The sequence below is a fragment of the Podarcis cretensis genome (assembly GCF_951804945.1).
Source record: "Podarcis cretensis genome assembly, chromosome: 6".
NCBI lineage: Eukaryota > Metazoa > Chordata > Lepidosauria > Squamata > Lacertidae > Podarcis > Podarcis cretensis.
In genome coordinates this window covers 51,882,209-51,900,630 of record NC_137175.1, presented here as the reverse complement: position 1 = coordinate 51,900,630, position 18,422 = coordinate 51,882,209, and the positions used below count along the sequence as shown (strand labels likewise).

The 18,422-nt window shown below is 41.8% G+C and overlaps 1 protein-coding gene and 1 long non-coding RNA gene across 12 annotated transcripts in view; one reads left to right on the top strand and one right to left on the bottom strand.

Annotated features, from left to right (window-relative positions):
• LOC307218325 overlaps nt 1-18,422 on the top strand; it is a 259,902-nt gene that overhangs the window by 39,312 nt on the left and 202,168 nt on the right. The gene's annotated exons all lie outside the window — the stretch shown is intronic.
• ST3GAL3 (ST3 beta-galactoside alpha-2,3-sialyltransferase 3) overlaps nt 1-18,422 on the bottom strand; it is a 189,680-nt gene that overhangs the window by 45,137 nt on the left and 126,121 nt on the right. For all 11 annotated transcript variants that reach the window (XR_013839875.1, XM_079980454.1, XM_079980455.1 and 8 more), the window contains 3 exons: nt 17,020-17,115; nt 15,686-15,872; nt 75-221 (listed from right to left, as the gene is read on the bottom strand). Coding sequence is in view for 10 of the 11 variants with exons in the window: in XM_079980454.1 (XP_079836580.1) it covers nt 75-221; nt 15,686-15,872; nt 17,020-17,115 (430 nt within the window). In the remaining variant the exon portion in view is untranslated. The remainder of the gene's footprint in view (nt 1-74; nt 222-15,685; nt 15,873-17,019; nt 17,116-18,422) is intronic.

The following is an 18,422-nucleotide window of genomic DNA, read 5'->3' as shown; positions in this document are numbered from 1 at the left end:
AAATTCACATTTTGCTTTCTATCAGCAGCACAAAATAAATTGTCATATTGGGGGTAAGCTTCCTGCACACTTACCCCTCTGCCCATCAGACCATTGTTGAAAGGAAGGCCAATAAAGCTGAAAGCTGCCTCTTGGATGAAATATGGATTCAGGATACGGATTTCATGTGGCTCTCTTGGAACATGGGTTGCGACAGACTTCCAGAAGCCATCAGAGGCACTCTGTAGAAAAGCAAAGGCCCATCGCAAATGGTTAGATAACTGACATGCTATAATCTCACAAACCTGTTTTTCATTTGAACCTGCCAGCTCTGTAGAAATAAATTATATCCTAGGAACATATTCTAGGATCTACCAAGGAATGATGCCAAGGTATGGGCAGGTTACACAAAAAAGCCCTGAATGATGGGTCCATTCCAGCCATTCTTGTCTGAGCTTTTAAGATACATTCCGCCCATACTCCAACTTCAGCCATCCTTGTTAGGTCACATCTGATTTACAATCCAAGACAAATAAGTCTTGTCACATACACATACAGGAAAGGGGAAGTAACAACGACAACAAATTGTGAGCATAATAGAAGGGGTTTGGTGTTGGTGGTGGTTTAGTACTATTACAAAATCTTGGGGGGAGGGACTTACTAAATTGGCCCACACATAGGCCTAAAGGTAAAGGTAAAGGACCCCTGACAGTTAAGTCCAGTTGCAGACAACTCTGTAGTTGTGGCACTCATCTCGCTTTACAGGCTGAGGGAGCCGGCGTTTGTCCACAGACAGTTTTTCCAGGTCATGTGGCCAGCATGACTAAGCTGCTTCTGGCGCAACGGAACACTGAAACCAGAGTGGCACATGGGAGCGCCGTTTACCTTCCCACCGGAGAGGTACCTATTTATCCACTTGCACTTTTTTTGGTGTGCTTTCGAACTGCTAGGTTGGCTGGAGCTGGGACCGAGCAATGGGAGCTAACCCCGTTGTGAGGATTCGAACCGCCGACCTTCTGATCGGCAAGCCCAAGAGGTTCAGTGCTTTAGACTACAGCGCCATCAGCGTCCCTTACACATAGGCCTAGCTCCTGCTTTTTACATTCCTAACACCCACTCTCCATTGTGTACCTTCTAGGGGATTTCTTTGGAAATACTTAATAATTGGAAAGCTGTGGACATGGCAGGAAAAGAGAAAGAAAACACCTATCAAAGTAAAGTGGGAGAACCACCAGTAGCAGTTACACCCACAGCACAGGAGCAGGAGCAGTGTGTCCCATTTCTCCACTTGGGATGAAATGGGAAGTGCCACACTGCCCACCCCGCCAACTCTGTTGCCGAAGTAGAGCTCGTATAGGGAAGTGTTTTTTAATGTTTAATGCTTTATTATGTTTTTATATATGTTGGAAGCTGCCCAGAGTGCTGGGGCAACCCAATAAGATGTGGGGTATAAATAGTAAACTTATCTTTATGGAATGGGAAGTCCTTATTTTCATTGCAGAAACATTGGAGAGTATGTGCATCCAAGACCAGAGGTTTGCTGCATTCTTCCTACAAATTACAACCATACTTCAAATATTTTCTGGACAGCAATAATAGGTCATGGCCTACTTATATCAAGCAGAAACACAATTGCTTAAGTAGATGGGCTGTATAAGTGAGAAGTGCATTTGGGAACTCATAAAAATATGCCCAGAATCAATCACTTAAAATTCCACCACCAGACTTTTGCTTTCTCAAAACTGTGAGTAAGTTCAATCTCAACTCAATTTACAAAATGAAAGTAGCTTCAGTCTGGCTGTTCCCTAGACTGACCATCAACACTGGTAATATATTTCTCTTGTTCTCCCAGCGAACCATATATACTCCCTGCCCTTTGCACCCATGGGCTAAAGGAAAAGCTGAATGTCTGCAGAATGAAACACCTCATAAATCGAAGGAAGGGAGAACTCTGACAGATGAGGAAACTAGGCTCTCGGCTCATGTCTAGAATGGATTAGGTATCTTTATTTACTGTAGTTTGGTCTGTACTTCTTATTGTGCCCCTGAGAAAACTAGCTATTTGATGTAAAATCCACAGCCGAGGAAAGATTAGTGGAGACAAATCAAGCAGCTCCAATTACAGAGCGCCTGCAACAGCACTGATTCCCTGCAGGTCCTAATCCAATGCTTTGGGTATTGTTTTCACAAGGGCTCACTTTCTATTATGAACTGCAGAAAATCATCAGGATATGCAACACAATATTTTTGAAGAAGACTACCTTCTGAAGATTAATGTGCAGTATGGAGCATGACAGCACCACTTAGATGGCACTATTGCTCCTTACTCCATAACCACAATCTTCAGTGGAACTAGAAACATGTGTTAAATTTTCAACATGATACAGAGATCACACCTTGCTCTTAAGAGTTCCTGGAAGCTCCTGATGTGCCGATATCTAGTCAGCAGTCTGACACACAAAACTATGTTTTTTAATGAATTCCCACAATCCACTCATTGTGAATTATCTGCTGTTAAAATACTGGCAGCTAACCTGTGCTTCTCCAGATGTCATTCGACTGTTAACACTCATCAGCACCAGTAAGCATGCCCAATGGCCAGGGATTAGAGCAACTGTACTCCAATAAATTAAGGAGGGTCACATGTTAGTCACCAGTTGTTTTTTAAAGCAATTATAAAATCTATTGGTCTTTAATAATTAACTAACAAAATGCCCAAACAGATGAGATGTATATGGAAATGTGGGCATAAAAATGGCCTGCAGCTTAGTCGATGGGCACATTTCAGCCCCAGCTCCAACAGTCCTTCCCTACTGGTTTTCCCATGGCTTTTGCTTCTTCTCTCTCCCTTGAGATTCCCACCTGCTGCCATAGTTCTCAACCCTTAAGAACAGAGAGTTTCCCACCAAAATTTCATTATTATTTTTTGCTTGCTCCCAGCCTTGTAGATAGAACAGCCTTCTGAATCTGGTGCCCTCCATATGTTTTTCACTGCAACTTCCATCACCCCCAGTCAGTGAAGCTATGTTGGCTGCAGCTGAAGAGAGCTGTAGTCCAAAACATCTGGAGGACACCAGCTTCAAGGCAGAGCACAGCCTTTTCCACACATTGCCAGTTTCCACTTTAAACAGTTTGTGCTTTCTCCTATACTAACTAAGCAATTTTCATATAATTTTAAATAGCAGCAATTTCTGCTCCCCAGGGTTAAAAAGTCTATACAAAAACAAAAGCTGACAAAACAGTCATCATCAAAATAAGGACTAGCAGAAGTATCACTTCTTCCTTACCAAGTGGGATGCAAATAAGTACAGGAAGTTGCCTAATACTGAACCAGAGCACTGGTCAATCTAGCTTGTGCGGCTCTTGGGGGTTTCAGACTAGAGTTCTTCCTACCCAGGGATACCAAGAATTGGACCTGGAACCTTCTGCATGCAATGCACAGTCTCTGCCAATGAGCTACAGCCTCTGCCCTGAGTCCTAGAAATACGTGAAATAAAAAGACTTGCCATGAGTTACTACTGATATTACAGCATCAGTTGATAGGCAGTGTTTATAGCGAGAGAAAAAGTGCTAACAGTTTCTGGGAAGTAGTTATGGTAGACACAGAGGTGTCAATTAAAGGAATGTTCAAAGAGAAACAATTAAAAGTTTTAGTATCAAGAAACAGTGCTGTAATTCACATGATGGATTTCAACATCACATCCTGTAAAGCTATTTGGAGTTACCTGGAAGTGGTGATGAGGTAACAAAACATTCAAACCAGTTTTCCTATAATAAAATCACTACTGTGGCACACCACATATAGGCTTGGAGAACAGAAATGTGTGTCCACTGTAGGGGACGAATGCAATTTACTGCATGTTAAGACATCTATGCAGAAAATGCTTCGTGTGTGAACACACTCTGAAGTGGCAGTTTAGAGAAAGAAAGGTGGGAAATGCAGAGGTGTACAGTATTTCCAATAAAACCCCTCTAGTCCTTGCCTCAGTAATGGACTGAATAAGAGCCAATAAACTGATGCTCAATCCAGGTAAAACTGAGGCATTTTTAGTGGGTGGTTCCATAGAACGGATGGTTGGGAAATTACCTGCTCTTGATGGGATTAGACTCCCTTTGAAGGAGCAGATATGTAGCTTGAGGGTACTCCTGGATCTTTTGCTATCGCTGGAGGCTCAGCTGGCCTTGGGTGTGTGGAGTGCATTCCATCAGCTTTGGCTGATGGCCCAGCTGTGCCCCCATCTGGACAGGGATAGCCCGCCTAACTTCTGTTGTTTATGTTCTGGTAACCTCTAGATTATATTACTGCAACATCTTACACATGGAGCTGCTTCTGAAGATGGTTCAGAAACTTTAACTGGTGCAGAATCCAATGAGAAAGGGTAAGAGGGAAAGTGGGGTATATAAAGACCACTCCTCTTTTGTTATATCTTGCTTTTCCTCTTACCCTTTGGGTCACCTCACTTTCTGACAAGATGTTGGCTGCCAATCTGAGCCTTGAAAAACTCATACAACTGAAAGAGGAAGCTGAAAGGAGCAACACTCTTCCCCCTTCCTCTTCCAACATTATGTGCTTTGTAAAACTCAGATTGACAGCTTGGATGCTGCTCTGAGCTTTGAAGAGTAAATACAGATGAAAGAGGCAGTGCGATAGAATGTAACTCTAAGTTCTTCTTCAGCTCTATATACTTGATACCTCATGATGGGGGGGGGGGAGTTTCAAAGGTACCAGTGGAAGTAATCAGTCATGAGCACCATGTTTGCAACTCCAGGATAATGGAAGGATCTTGGCCAATTTCACAATGCAATAAGAAGGGGTGGCCCATGACTCAGAAACATGTGGGGCAGTGCTTTGAATGCAACTGTGAACTGAAGCAGATGGACTGCTTGTTTAAATAAAATATTTACAAATTGGATTAAATATATTTCTGTGTTTTATGCAAGCTCTGGGGTTTAAACAATCGTCAACAAAACATTATCAACTAGGAAAGCTTCCTATAGCTTGTCTTTATGCCCAGAAGCCAATGCTGTGATCCTGAAACATCTACAAATGAAAACAAAACCCCAAAGTCAGCAATATTTTCATTTCGCGGATGGCATCAAAGAAAATGTTACAAGGAGTTTTCTAAACATGAAATTTTCTAGGTTTATTTGAACTACCTTGTCTTGTTGCCAGCAACATCTGTGTGTAAACTCCAGGAGCTAGTGATGGGCAGGCAAACTTAATGCATCAAAAATGTGTGTATGTATTTCAATTTTTTTCTTAATGCTATAATTACGGTAATATGACCTATTGCTTCTAGACCATCAAGGACTTGACTTCTAGGGGGAGGGGGAACCAGATTGTTGGACTGGATTGCTTTCCCTTTAAGGGTGGCAGGGCTCACTTGCAGAGATATTAGCTGTGCAGTCTTTTTACCATGGTACACTTTGCTTAAACCTATTTTGGGCACACTGGAGTTTGAAAATATATTCTACTTTGAGTAATAGGATATGGGTGATATTCTGGTCAATTTCATTTGTATTATTCTAGGATTATCAACATTACTGAAATGTGCTACCATGCTGAATGCATTCAGAATAAAAGCATCCTGTTCCTTGTGTTTGGGTTCCAAAACAGAGGCTTTGTGGTTTTGTTCTACAGCTCCTTGTTTCTCAGCTATAAAGCTCATATCCACCACTATACAAACCACAGGCAGCTGGCTCCATAGCCACTAACCCCTGTAGGCTTTAGCAGCTGGTATTAAGGTATCCTCTCAGCTGCTGTGTTCTACTGGGGCAGCCACTATTATGTCTAATAGTCTGATTAGAGACAGATGCTTGGGGAAATGTCTAAAGCTGTTAATTCCTATTGGGGATACCTGCCCTTCTTTAGACTCAGAGGAGCAGACAGACAGGGCAGTTAACAAATGCCAGGCACTACTAAAACCACACATTTCTTGGAGCTCATTCAGCTCAGTCATGGGAAGAGAGCTAAGGGATATATTCTGAATGTTTGTATAGACCTTATCAAAAAGTATATTCCTCAGATCTGGGATAAGAGAAATCTTTTTAGGATAGGGGCTAGAGATGAGTTGATGGGAGGTGATTCAATACAGTGAGTACCCTGTAGCCCAAGAGGCAGAAATTCAAGCAGACAAGCAGCAGATTTTACAGTATCTTAGCAGTAGTAACATAGGAATAGCCCTGCTGGATCAGGACAGTAGTCCAACTAGCTTCCTGCTTTTACAATGGCCAGCCACACGCCCATGGGAAACCCACAAGTGAGATCTGAATGCAACAGCCCTCTCCCTTCCTATGGTTGCCAGAAACTGGTATTGAGAAGCATGACACTGCTTCGGCACCATCAAGGGCTTCACTTCTAGAAGCATCTGGAATAAACTTCTGCCAGTTACTGTAGCTAGTAGCTACAGATAACCTTATCTTAGAATCATAGAATCATAGAGTTGGAAGAGACCACAAGGGCCATCGAGTCCAACCCCCTGCCAAGCAGGAAACACCATCAGAGCACTCCTGACTTATGGTTGACAAGCCTCTGCTTAAAGACCTCCAAAGAAGGAGACTCCACCACACTCCTTGGCAGCAAATTCCACTGTCGAACAGCTCTTACTGTCAGGAAGTTCTTCCTAATGTTTAGGTGGAATCTTCTTTCTTGTAGCTTGGAACCATTACTCCGTGTCCGCTTCTCTGGAACAGCAGAAAACAACCTTTCTCCCTCCTCTATGTGACATCCTTTTATATATTTGAACATGGCTATCATATCACCCCTTAACCTCCTCTTCTCCAGGCTAAACATGCCCAGCTCCCTTAGCCGTTCCTCGTAAGGCATCGTTTCCAGGCCTTTGACCATTTTGGTTGCCCTCCTCTGGACACGTTCCAGTTTGTCAGTGTCCTTCTTGAACTGTGGTGCCCAGAACTGGACACAGTACTCCAGGTGAGGTCTGACCAGAGCAGAATACAGTGGCACTATTACTTCCCTTGATCTAGATGCTATACTCCTGTTGATGCAGCCCAGAATTGCATTGGCTTTTTTAGCTGCTGCGTCACACTGTTGGCTCATGTCAAGTTTGTGGTCAACCAAGACTCCTAGATCCTTTTCACATGTACTGCTCTCAAGCCAGGTGTCACCCATCTTGTATTTGTGCCTCTCATTTTTTTTGCCCAAGTGCAATACTTTACATTTCTCCCTGTTAAAATTCATCTTGTTTGTTTTGGCCCAGTTCTCTAATCTGTCAAGGTCATTTTGAAGTGTGATCCTGTCCTCTGGATCTTCCTTGAAGCCACCTCTGTTCAAGCCACCCAAGTTAGTGGCCATCACTGTCTCTTGTGGAACAAATTCCATAGTTTAACTATGCACTGTGTGAAGAAGTATTTCCTTTCATCTGTCCTGAATCTTCCAACATTCAGCTTCACTGGAGCCCATGAGCTCTATTGTTATGAGAAATGGATAAAAACTTTTTTTATCTCCAATTTCTCCATGCCATGCATAATTTTATACACATATATCATATCACTTCTTACTTGCCTTTACTCCAGTGATCAGTAATTAGGGAGGACTCCTATTTTGTTCTTCTTGAGCGTTGAGTGGAGGGCTAAATTACACCCTCCTTCCAATTTCTTTAACTTTACACTTGAATCAATTGAATCCACATCATGTGGGATGTCACATGAAATGCTCAGCGAACAGGAAGAGCACAGCTAAGGACATTCTATATATGGAATGTGGTTTGTAAGGTAGATTTGGGAGGATATAATTGTTTCATCTATGAGAGCACAGGTGAAAGCAAGGCACATATGAGCTGAGTTTGCCTTTACCTCTTCCAGAATCTATTATTGCCTCCACCTGAATAACAGGGGGAGTGGCAGATTTTCAATTGCATAAGTGAACACATTGAACTCAATGGGGCTTATTTCTGAGAAGGCATGTAGAGGATTATGCTGTTACATTACATTCCTTCTTGAGATTTGTGACTAAATTCATTCTTCTTTCTCAGTCAAACGATATCCATCCCCCCTCTTTGCAAGGCACTGAGGTTGTTTCCACCATCAAAGTGGGAGTTTGCATCCTGAAGAGCTGAGAGTTTTCCGGTGCCTGTCATTACTTACATTTGCCAATACTGGTTGAACCGAGGAGAGCAACTTGGGGGATGTCAGGGTATCCTTGGCCTTCTGTTATCTGAATGCTTGAACCGAGTAATGACACCAGAGAGGGTGTTAAAAACACCAAGCTATCTCAAGAATGTGTGGAGGATGGTATCAACACTGCCAATTTCTCCACTCCTTTGCAGTCATGTGTTGGGTAGGCTCAGAAAAAAAGATGCTTATCTATTCTTCATTATGGAACACCAAAGTGAGGTCTAGTGAAGTACTGCTACTGAGATCTTTTCCAGCGCTTTTCTTACAGTCATTGCACTGAGTCACTTCCCAGGCAATTGGCCTGTTCTTGTGACTTCATTTTTATATAATTAGTTGCAGGAAGTAATTATTTCCTTCAGCAAGCAATAAAGTCTCACAATGAAGTGCATTTGTCATCAAATAAGGAGTGTTGTATTATGAAAGCAGAAACTGGGCAAAGCAAACCCAATGGAAATTCCCTGGACACCCCTGCTCTCATTGAAGCAACAGCCCTTAAAATACAGAGTTTGCTCTGTAGCTCTGTAGCTTGGTCACGGCCACCATCTCTGATTTGTGGGCAGTTGGTGAAGTCTAGTTTGGTTTGCGCCTGCTCTCCCCGACATAATCACCACTCTTCTAACCCAACTACGAACCTCAGATATGTTTTCAAATGGGCTTTATTATATACTATCATTAAAAGGTTATTTGACTTTTTTAAAAAAGCATTAAACACACTGGCTCAAAATGCCTGACATCCACAAGCCATGAAGGAACAGCCAACCCCTGATAGGTCCACCTAGAATATAGCTCGTATTCAAGCTCTTTCCTGAAGTATGGCACTTTTCTAGCCATCATATTTTAGTGGAGTGCAAAGACACTAATGAAGAATGCATTCTGAAAAGCTTCCAAGCTGGAGGCATGTAATAAATGTTGCATGTTGTGCAAAGGACTAAAACCAGTTAATGGGATGTATTTTTAATGTCCTTAAATGTATCCAAGTGCCAGGATTCAGTCCAGCCCAGACCTTGAACCCAGCATCTCCACAGAGAAAGGAAAGTATGGGATGTGAGGGCGATCTGGCTGCGACATCTGTCACCCCATTGATCGCCAGGGTTGATTCGGCTGATCTGGCTGGCTAGGCGGGTGTCCCCTTCCTCCCTCACTGCTCCATGTGCGTCCCTCCCGAAGCTGCGCGCTCGGTGGAAGAGGACGACCATCCCAGATAGAAGGAGTGTACCGTTCTTCGGTCAAGGGTATACGATAGCTGCGCTCCCCTGCTAGAACCTCCAAACGAGAAAGGAAAGTATGATTCTCCAGCAAATCTCCAAGCCACCAGTGACCTTGAAGACCTAACAGCTCCTCTGTCCCTTTGTTCAGCCACCAACAATTAGACTGGGATAGCTGCAGGATTAGTTCAGCCTGCGGATTTAGCAGAGTGGACTTCACACATCTCCACTGGACATATAGTACCTGCCTTTTCCTAGGGTTGCCATATTTCAAAAAGTGAAAACCCAGACACAAAGGTTGTTGAGCTTTTTATTTTATTTTTTTGCAAAATTGCAAAAAAAAACCCCAAAAATGGTTCTGAGCTATTTTTAAAGGGAAATCGGCAAAAACTACACTGCCAACATGGGTTGCCATACATCCAAATTTTCCTAGACATTTTGCCGATTTCCGCCCAGACCCTGATTCCAACTGCAGTATTCTGTTTATGTCTGGGAAATTCTGGACGTATGACAACCCTACTTTTCCCAGTTTCTCACACAAAGGGGCAAAGAAAAAGGTCCAAAGAGAGCTCACATAACGGTGTGCTCATGGGGTAGAGGTGGTAGTAGATCTCCTAGATATATTTTGTGTTCATGTTGCTCACTGTGCAACAGTCTGGTGTCATACATTCCTTCTCACACTTTTTATTTGAATTGCATTTCTTTTTCCTTGCATCTGCCCAAGGGATAAATGAGCTATCATTTAGGTTGCATGGATACGATTGGGTTATTAGCTACCTTCCTAGTAAAGGTTCCCCGTGCCCTGGTTGAACTTTCAGTTGTACTGCTGAAAAAAGTGCAAAAATATAATGTAACTGACCAATTAACCAAAAAATGGGTGGGGTGAGGGATCAGAGACAGGCAAAAAATAGAAGAAATAGTGCAAAGATGAGTTATTTGTGCACATTTTGTTCCTCTGTAGTTGAGTCTATAGTCATTATGCTGCCTCAATTTCATATAAAGAACTGAAAGGTAGATGCATTACCCTTCCCCAGGTAATTATTTCTGTGGTCAAAATTACTTCCCATGCATCTCCTAGTCATTGCAAGGACAAACATGAATTTGGAACGCTGCAGATGGGGGTGATATGCAGCAGAGTGGTAGGTGGGGAAAGTGTTAAGTACTCTTGCTACTTCTCCACTCCAAATTTGTCCCTCCTGAAATGAATGATACCAGGACTCTGTTAGCCTGTTGATGCATGATGCCCCTAGGGCAGCAAAGAAATGAAGTTTCTTCAACCCAGTTTCGTTTAAAGAGCCGTAACTCAGGAGGTGTGTTGATTCGTAGCTGTGCATCTCACAGATTCTGCAGGTTACATCACAATATAGTACTCCACGTCCTGCAAACAAAACTTTAGTCCTGTAAAACTGCTCATTGATCCCTAATTAGTTGCACATCAGTTGTATGAGAATGGCTGTAGATCAGCAGGAAAGACAAATCATTTGGAAATAAGGGCTTCTGTAAGGGGATATTTTTGTGCTTTATACTTCAGGAACAAGTTTGTGAAAATTACACAGAATAATGAATGAGAATGGAGGCTTGCCTCAAAGTATCTAGGTGAATGCAGTTGGCCTTTGGTACAATTGGCAACAATTGAGAGAGGAAACGGAAAAGGGCAGATGTAGACCAAACAATGCTCCAATTCACCATGTGCCTCTTTGTGTGCCCCACCCAACCAGGAATGTAGTTATACAATCCCTGACTCCATTGCACAAGTGAAAGGTAGGTTTACCAGACTGACAAATGGGAAGTGTTTCTGCCCACATATAACTTTGGTTAGGCCCCAAAGTAGGCACTCTCAATTAGCAACTCAAGACTCATCTGCTTACATTTGTTCATGAGAATCACAAACAGAAGAAAAGGAAGAAGAATTCTGATGTGATAAATAATAAAGGCATCTAACTAAACAGGGCGTTTTAGTCAGTAGCTGGTAAGCTTGCATGGTTCTTGCAGATGGTTTTGAATATAGTGCTCTAAAATGTTTCTTGTTCCAGGCTGCAAGTTAGATGCTAAATGTTTGCCTTTACCTAAGCAGAAGCCCTCCAAGCAAATCAAAAGACTGAAGTAAGGTCTGAAGACTGTACTGTAGAATGTAGTTCTGAGCACTCAAAAACACACATTTTTAAAGAAACTGAATCACAAATACTCAGATCACCATGCTCATGGTACACAAATATTCTCTTTGAAACCTTCAGTGCATAGATGCTTTTCTCCACAGTGTTTACAAGTGGGTAACTGGCGTAAGTAAATACTTAGATATTTGGCTATCAGAGGAAACGCAAACGTTAAGAAGAAAGAGGAAGAAATGTAAAATCCCTTTGTGTATAGCACATACTTCAAGTACATGATTTTCATAACCATCCACAATGCCTTCTAACTTCAAGAGCTCCCAATGGGTTTTGTATTTGTAGGCTGCAGAAATGAACTCATGCGTATTCTCAATTGTAATACTCCATTCAACACTTTCTAAGGATTTGATGGGTCACCTGTTCTCAAAAAGGCACTCATTTTATGTCATTTCTGTGATGCTGACCTTAATATTAAGCACTTTCCCCTTTCACTTATAGCCATCCACCTGATGGAGAGCACCACAGTGAAAAGAACAGTTTCAGCACTGCCAAAGATATCCTGTGCAAACCTGTATAGTCTTGTAGACTTATGCTTGTCCACTGTTGTGTGGGCAGGCAACGCTGCCAGATTTTCTGCTTCTCCCACATATAAACTAAATTATGATTTATATATGGCAAACACTAAGACAAACTGGGAGTTCAGCAGGGAAATGTCTGCCTTATGTTTACATAAATACACTTTGTGTGTGTGTGTGTGTGTGTGTGTGTGTATACCTACACAAGCTCCTACTTTTCAAAATGTTTTAACCTGCATGGATTTGTATGATCTTTTGCTGTGCTAAACTGAAGAATTTACAGCAACTACCATTCTGCATGAAGCTGTTGGGACAACTTATGTGTCTCCTTATTAAAACAGCCATGAACAGACAAGCCAAAAAGGCCATAAACCTAACTGCTAATCTTAGTTGGCATAACAAAACTAAAGCTGATTCCAGCAGCTTCAGCACAGTCTTCTCTATAGGACAGGAAGGGGTATTTTCTTATTTCTTCCCTTTTTACTTCTTGTTTTCCTCCCATTGACTACAATTTTGGTGTCATTGCAATAACACAGCCAGCAGGACATGCACATCTCTGAACTCTTTCTATGGCACTACTGAGAGGCCTCTGACAGTGCTGTGCCATTCCACTGGTAGACTTCCCCCTCCAACTGTAAATTGGTACTTAAGCGTGCCATCCTACAGGAAGTGCTGTTAAGTGTCAACTATTTCCCCATTAGCTCTAATAAAGTCTTCACATGCCTATAAGTCGGGGCACTGTTATGGCTTTCCCCAAAAAATCCTGTGAACTGTAGTTTGTTAAGAGTGCTGAGAGTAGTGAAGAAGCCCCTATCCCCCCCCCCCGAACTACAACATAAATAAATTCAAAAACAAACAAATCACTGAACTGAAATGACAGTAAAGCTGGAGAGGCAAAGAAACACAGCATGTTTAGTGATAATTCATCTTGGTGACTGAGAACTCTGAAAATAGGCAACAGCATGAGATAAACTCCTTCCTTGGTAATGAATAAATGCATGGGGAACTAGACATCCTGTGCAAGCTACTGAGCACTGTCACTACCTCACCTCCAGAGAGCACTAAAAAAATGAATAGAACATTAAAAAATGAGCATATCAATGGAAAGTTATGCTAATAGTATTTGCAAATACCAGCAGATTACAAGTCTGGGAAACAATGCCAAAACAACAACAAGGAGAAGTACCGTACATCTCCCTGAAGCTTGTGGGGAGAGAGGCAAGGTTTCAGATGCAGCATTGTCAAGTGGTCTAAAGCTAAAACTTCAAAGCAGAAAGTACTTTTCCAATTCCTTTCATATTTATAATGTGAGAACTTTTATTCTTATTTAGGCAGGATGAAAGAAGTTCAGGAGTACTACAGTTCTGTACATTGTCCCCCAGGAATGCTAACTCCTGTCCCAGCAGCAGTTTGGCAATTGCTTTATAAAAGGATTAAAGGACCTTCCCAAACTCCTATGACACATATTTTAACTCCTCCCTGAACGTGCCTCTCAGTTTGTCCTGGAAAACTGCCTTGCAAGAACAAGGTCAAAGAAGGGGAGTGAAAGAGAATTTCTGCTCCACTCCTTGTGTGTACAACACCTTGTAGAGAGAATCAGTTTAATAGCATTGCCCCTCCCTCCCTCCCCCCTTTTGCTTACCTTGTGACTGTGATTCATTTTAAATGTTTAAAGCACCCATTTCCTCTTTGATGCAAGGCAAAGAGGATTAATTTTAACCTATTTGGATCATTTGTTGTGCTGGCTCTTCCTGGATGGTGGCAGAGAGTTCATGTGTGACTAAATAAATCTGCTAATAAGGTAATACCCACAGTGGTAATGTGTTGCACAAGAAGAATTAGTTGCCACTTGAGCTATCCACTGTTCTCTGCATGCTTACACAATATTCAAAACCAGTAAAGAAAAGGGAAAAGGAAAAAAAGACTTGCTGCCATCAATAAATAGTGGTTTCTATGGAAGAGAGCTAAGCTGATAAAAACTGCCTAAAGAGAGCTAAGCTGATAAAACTGCCCTTCTTCTGTAATGGTTCCATAGGCAGGTATAAGCATATGGAGAAAAAATTCCAAATACACTGTAGTAAGACATTTTCCCATTATTTCTAATGAAATAATCATTGAAGTGGGTACTGTACAGGAGATGGTTTCTTTTGTTCCTTGCTCCACTGGTGCCTCTGGAGCCCATATACTAAGATTTGCTAGGAGAGAACTTTTCGCTTCATAGTAAATTTTGTCTTTCCTTCCTAAGATATGTAGATTGAAGATTGTTCAGATCTTATAGAAGACAACTGATGTGCACATGGAATAAAAACAGAAGCATTTCCCCTTGCCCAGATTCAGCTGCACCCTATTCGACCTCCAACGTCATCCCTGCACAGTGTGCATCAGACACACCTCTGCAATGAGCAGGCTGTTGAGCGTGGCTGCACTTGCAGGCAGGTGCTCACTCAACAGCAGACTTACACTACTAAAGACATCTTCCTGATGCCGCAGGCACTTGCTCCATAAGCTGTTCATTTTGGCAGCCTACTGGTGAAAGTAGGTATAGGGTTATTTTTTAGAGCGGGGAAAACCTAGAGGCTACTTATTTCCAAGGAAACCTTTGCCCTCATTTGGCTCCTTTACCAACATGAACCAGATGTTCAAGGAGAGTTTCCTACAGATGAAATCATTTTATTGAGGTAAGGAAGTATATTTGAATCCAACCCACTAAATAGCATTGCATGTATGAATCAGGGCTGCCCAGTTATTTAAAAAGTGTCTGAGCTAAGTTTGGCAGTCTGCATTTTTAAGTATCTTTCTGCTCCCGCCTTTTCCAATAGAAAAGATGAGACAATGCTGACACTTCCAAACTAGAAACATGGTTATCCCTAATGTTTGTTAACTTATTGCATTTATATTCATTTTTTTCTCTAAGTAGCTGTGGATGGTGGACATGGTTCTCCCCCTCAACATTTAAGCCCCACAACAACTCTAAGAGGTAGGTTAGGCTGAGAGGCAGTAACTGTTTCATGATCACCCAGTGAGCATGGCTGAGTGGGGATTTGAACCCTAGACTCCCAGGGTTCCACTACCCCACACTGGATTCTCAACCTATGAAAAAATGTGTTCTATGCTTACAGTACAGCTTATGTCTCAAGCAGCTAAAAAAGGCCAGAATGAAACAGGTATGTGAGACCAAAAATAACCTGAAAAGGAATAGCAGCCTGACTGGAGTGTTCTTACCTCAAACACTCGTTAAAGTCCTCCATTGAATCTGTTTATCAATGGGCTGAGCAGACTGTATTCTGCTGGGATATGAGGTGCTTCTAGATAGCCTAGCTTATCTCCCAAATCATTTTCCTATTTTGTTTGAATTTATTTGCCTTGAATATTAGATTAATTTATCAGCCTTGTTTTTATCAATAACAAGCAGCCTACAAAGATATGTTGTTCTTACGCTGCCATTTTAAATTATTTATTTATTACATGCCTCAAACCCCACATTTCTGCTTCATTTTGTCGGTGTTCAAACTCAGGGTCATTTGAGATTAGAAAGGCATTCTGAAGCCCATTTTATTACTTTGAAAGGCAAATGGATAGGATGCATTCCACAGAAACAGAGCTGTGCAAGAAATGTAAGCACAGCACTGAGAGCTACAAGCAAAAAGTCAGGAAATACCAGGAGTTCTTCTCCAGAGTAACTTACCACTTTTTCCTTGTAAACAATGTACTTCAGCCACTTGAAATCCTGCCACTTGAACCCTGCCAGCACAAAGAGGGAATCCTTTTCATATTGCTCTGGTTTCTGGATGGCCCCTTCTGGGTATGTTATTCGCATTGTTGTCTTGCCACCAACATCCTTTTCAAAGCCTTTCACTGGAGCAGAGTTCAGCCTACAGAGAGTTCAGAGAAGAGCTGCCAGTTGCATTTACACCAGAGTTCAGTTTGAAATGGTAGCAAAAACACAGGATAGAAACTATAAAATTAAACAAAAGTCAGACATGAGCAAATATGCTGAGAGCTCGTAACTGCCAGTGAAACAGTTAAAACTGCTTGCATCCAACTTCTGGAGTTAATGTGTATAAAGAGATGATCAATTAGACCTGACTGAGCAACCAAGAATTTCAGAATTTAGTGTTTCCTGATTCTTCCACAGGCCAAAGTGAGAAGCTAAGCACTCAAATAAAGAGCCAGCCACTATTCTCAATACAAATATAAAGGAAGTTATTAGTGCCCATTCTTATCCATCTACACTATCTTGATTTTTCCTAGAACATATTGAACTGCTGGTAAGTAGTTATTTTCTACTAGGACTATGGTGTGGGCCGATATTTATCATCAAAGCTTATCACAAAGCATAAGTGCATAGAACTTTTCACCTACAATTTAGTTTGTGGTATAATCATGCTCATGAGGTAGTGCTAGCAAGACTGCCTTATAAACTGAAACTAATTGTCCACAAACCAGAGCATCCCTAAGCGCTTGAAGATGAAAATTTTTGGTATCCAACTCTGGAAAAGGAGCTCCTTGAATGCCCTTGGGTACTCGACATATGAAGCGATGTCACCGTTGCACCACAATTTCCTTCCAACAGGAAACCAAGAAACTGGCAACTGGGTCTCTATCTCTTACAGTTCAGGACTAGACAATATCAGAATGGCTGTTCTGAAAAGCAGTAGTCCCACATCCTCCTATGCCTCCCCGATAAGGAAAAACATTTAACGTCTTGCCAGTGTGCCCCAGGTTTTCCCACTACATTTCATTAGCTGTTTGCAACTCAGAATGAGATGATTTTATGTCACACATTGTATTATTAGTTGCTACTGCGGAAGGGGAAAGAATGAAACAAGAAGCTGCTGTTTTTAGCAGCGGCCCCACATCTGCCATACTTTCTAATTCCAGCCTTAGTCTTTTATGTGAGGCATATTGTGCCAAGGACACTGGAATCTGACAGGGCCAGAGGTGCTGCAAACCTCTACTGCACATAGTAGGAAAAGAATTATAGAACACCTATTCCTCTCCCCTGTGTGGACAACTCACCTGATAACAATGTCGTAGTCATCGATTTTCAAACCCAGTGACTTGTTTGCTAGAATGCCACCATTTCCCACAATAACACATCTCCGGCAACTGAGACTGGGAAGGAAGCAGAGATAAGGGCAGTTGGGTAAACAGTAAAATCCACAAGCACAGAGCTCCTCCTGGTCAAGATCCAATTCAGGCACTGTAAGTATAATCAGGAGGCTGTACTCTATTAATTTGCAGTAACAAACTCTGTCAATTTATAATACAGGGAGCATAGCAACACAGGTAGCAAAACGAGGAAATGTTCTCACCATATCTACTTAGGCTTATTGGCTCAAGATGAAATCACTGCATTTAAATAGCTAACAAAATGTTTCTTTTCATAATGAAACAACTGTAAGGGAAACTAAGTGCAGATTTTGTTTGCACAGAAGAATAGTAACTGCTTAATTAAATACCATTTATCTATGCATAGGAAAATATGCAGAGAAAGGTCCCAAATAAACAATCCTTAAGAGGAAAATGACAGTTGTAGATTGTTAGTTAAAATCATGTTAGAATTCCTACTGCAATTCTCTTCCCTTTATTTTACTATTCACTTTGACATTAGACCTGGATCTGTGTTTAATCCAATTTCCTCTTGTCCTCTGCTCAATGGACTGGATGGTACACTTTGCTTCACTCCCTGTTACATACAATGGGCCAGTCAATTTCCCTTCACCTAGCCTGCCTCACTAGGTTGTTGTGAGGATACAGTGGAATGGGGGTTGTATGCCACTTTGAGATCATTGGAGGAAAAGTGGGACATAAATGAAATAAATAATATAAAAGCATTATTGTCCCATGTTGTCTCCTCCTTTTATACAAGATAAAATTCCCAATCCAGATCCTTCAACATTTCCTCATCAGTGCTTCCTGTAGTTCAGGAGAAGTCAAAGCGACTACATTCAAAGGCTCCTTTTTACATCCTCTTTCAAAGACATAATAAGAGCATTGTAATTTTAAGAATTACCTTATTTTTCCGTGAATAACACGCCCCCATGTATAAGACTATGGGGGGAGAAAATGGGGGGAAATGGCCCAGAAGTGTTGAGCTTTTTTGGGGGGGGGGATGCCGAAAATAAATCAAACGATTGAAAAACCCTGACAATCACAGCAGCAGCCAATCCATGGCAGCCCTTGCCGCAGCAACAACTCACCCACCCAATCGCCGCACACAAGCTCCTGCTTGCAGCTGCACACATCCCTCCTCTGCACTACTCATGTATAAGATGACCCCTGATTTTTTTACATTACTTTGAAGTAAAAAACCCTTGTCTTGTACACAGAAAAGTACATAATTGCCAACAGGAATTGGAGACTGAAGGATGAGGAAAAACTGTCTATGTACTACACAAGCCACTTCCTTAATTTCACTC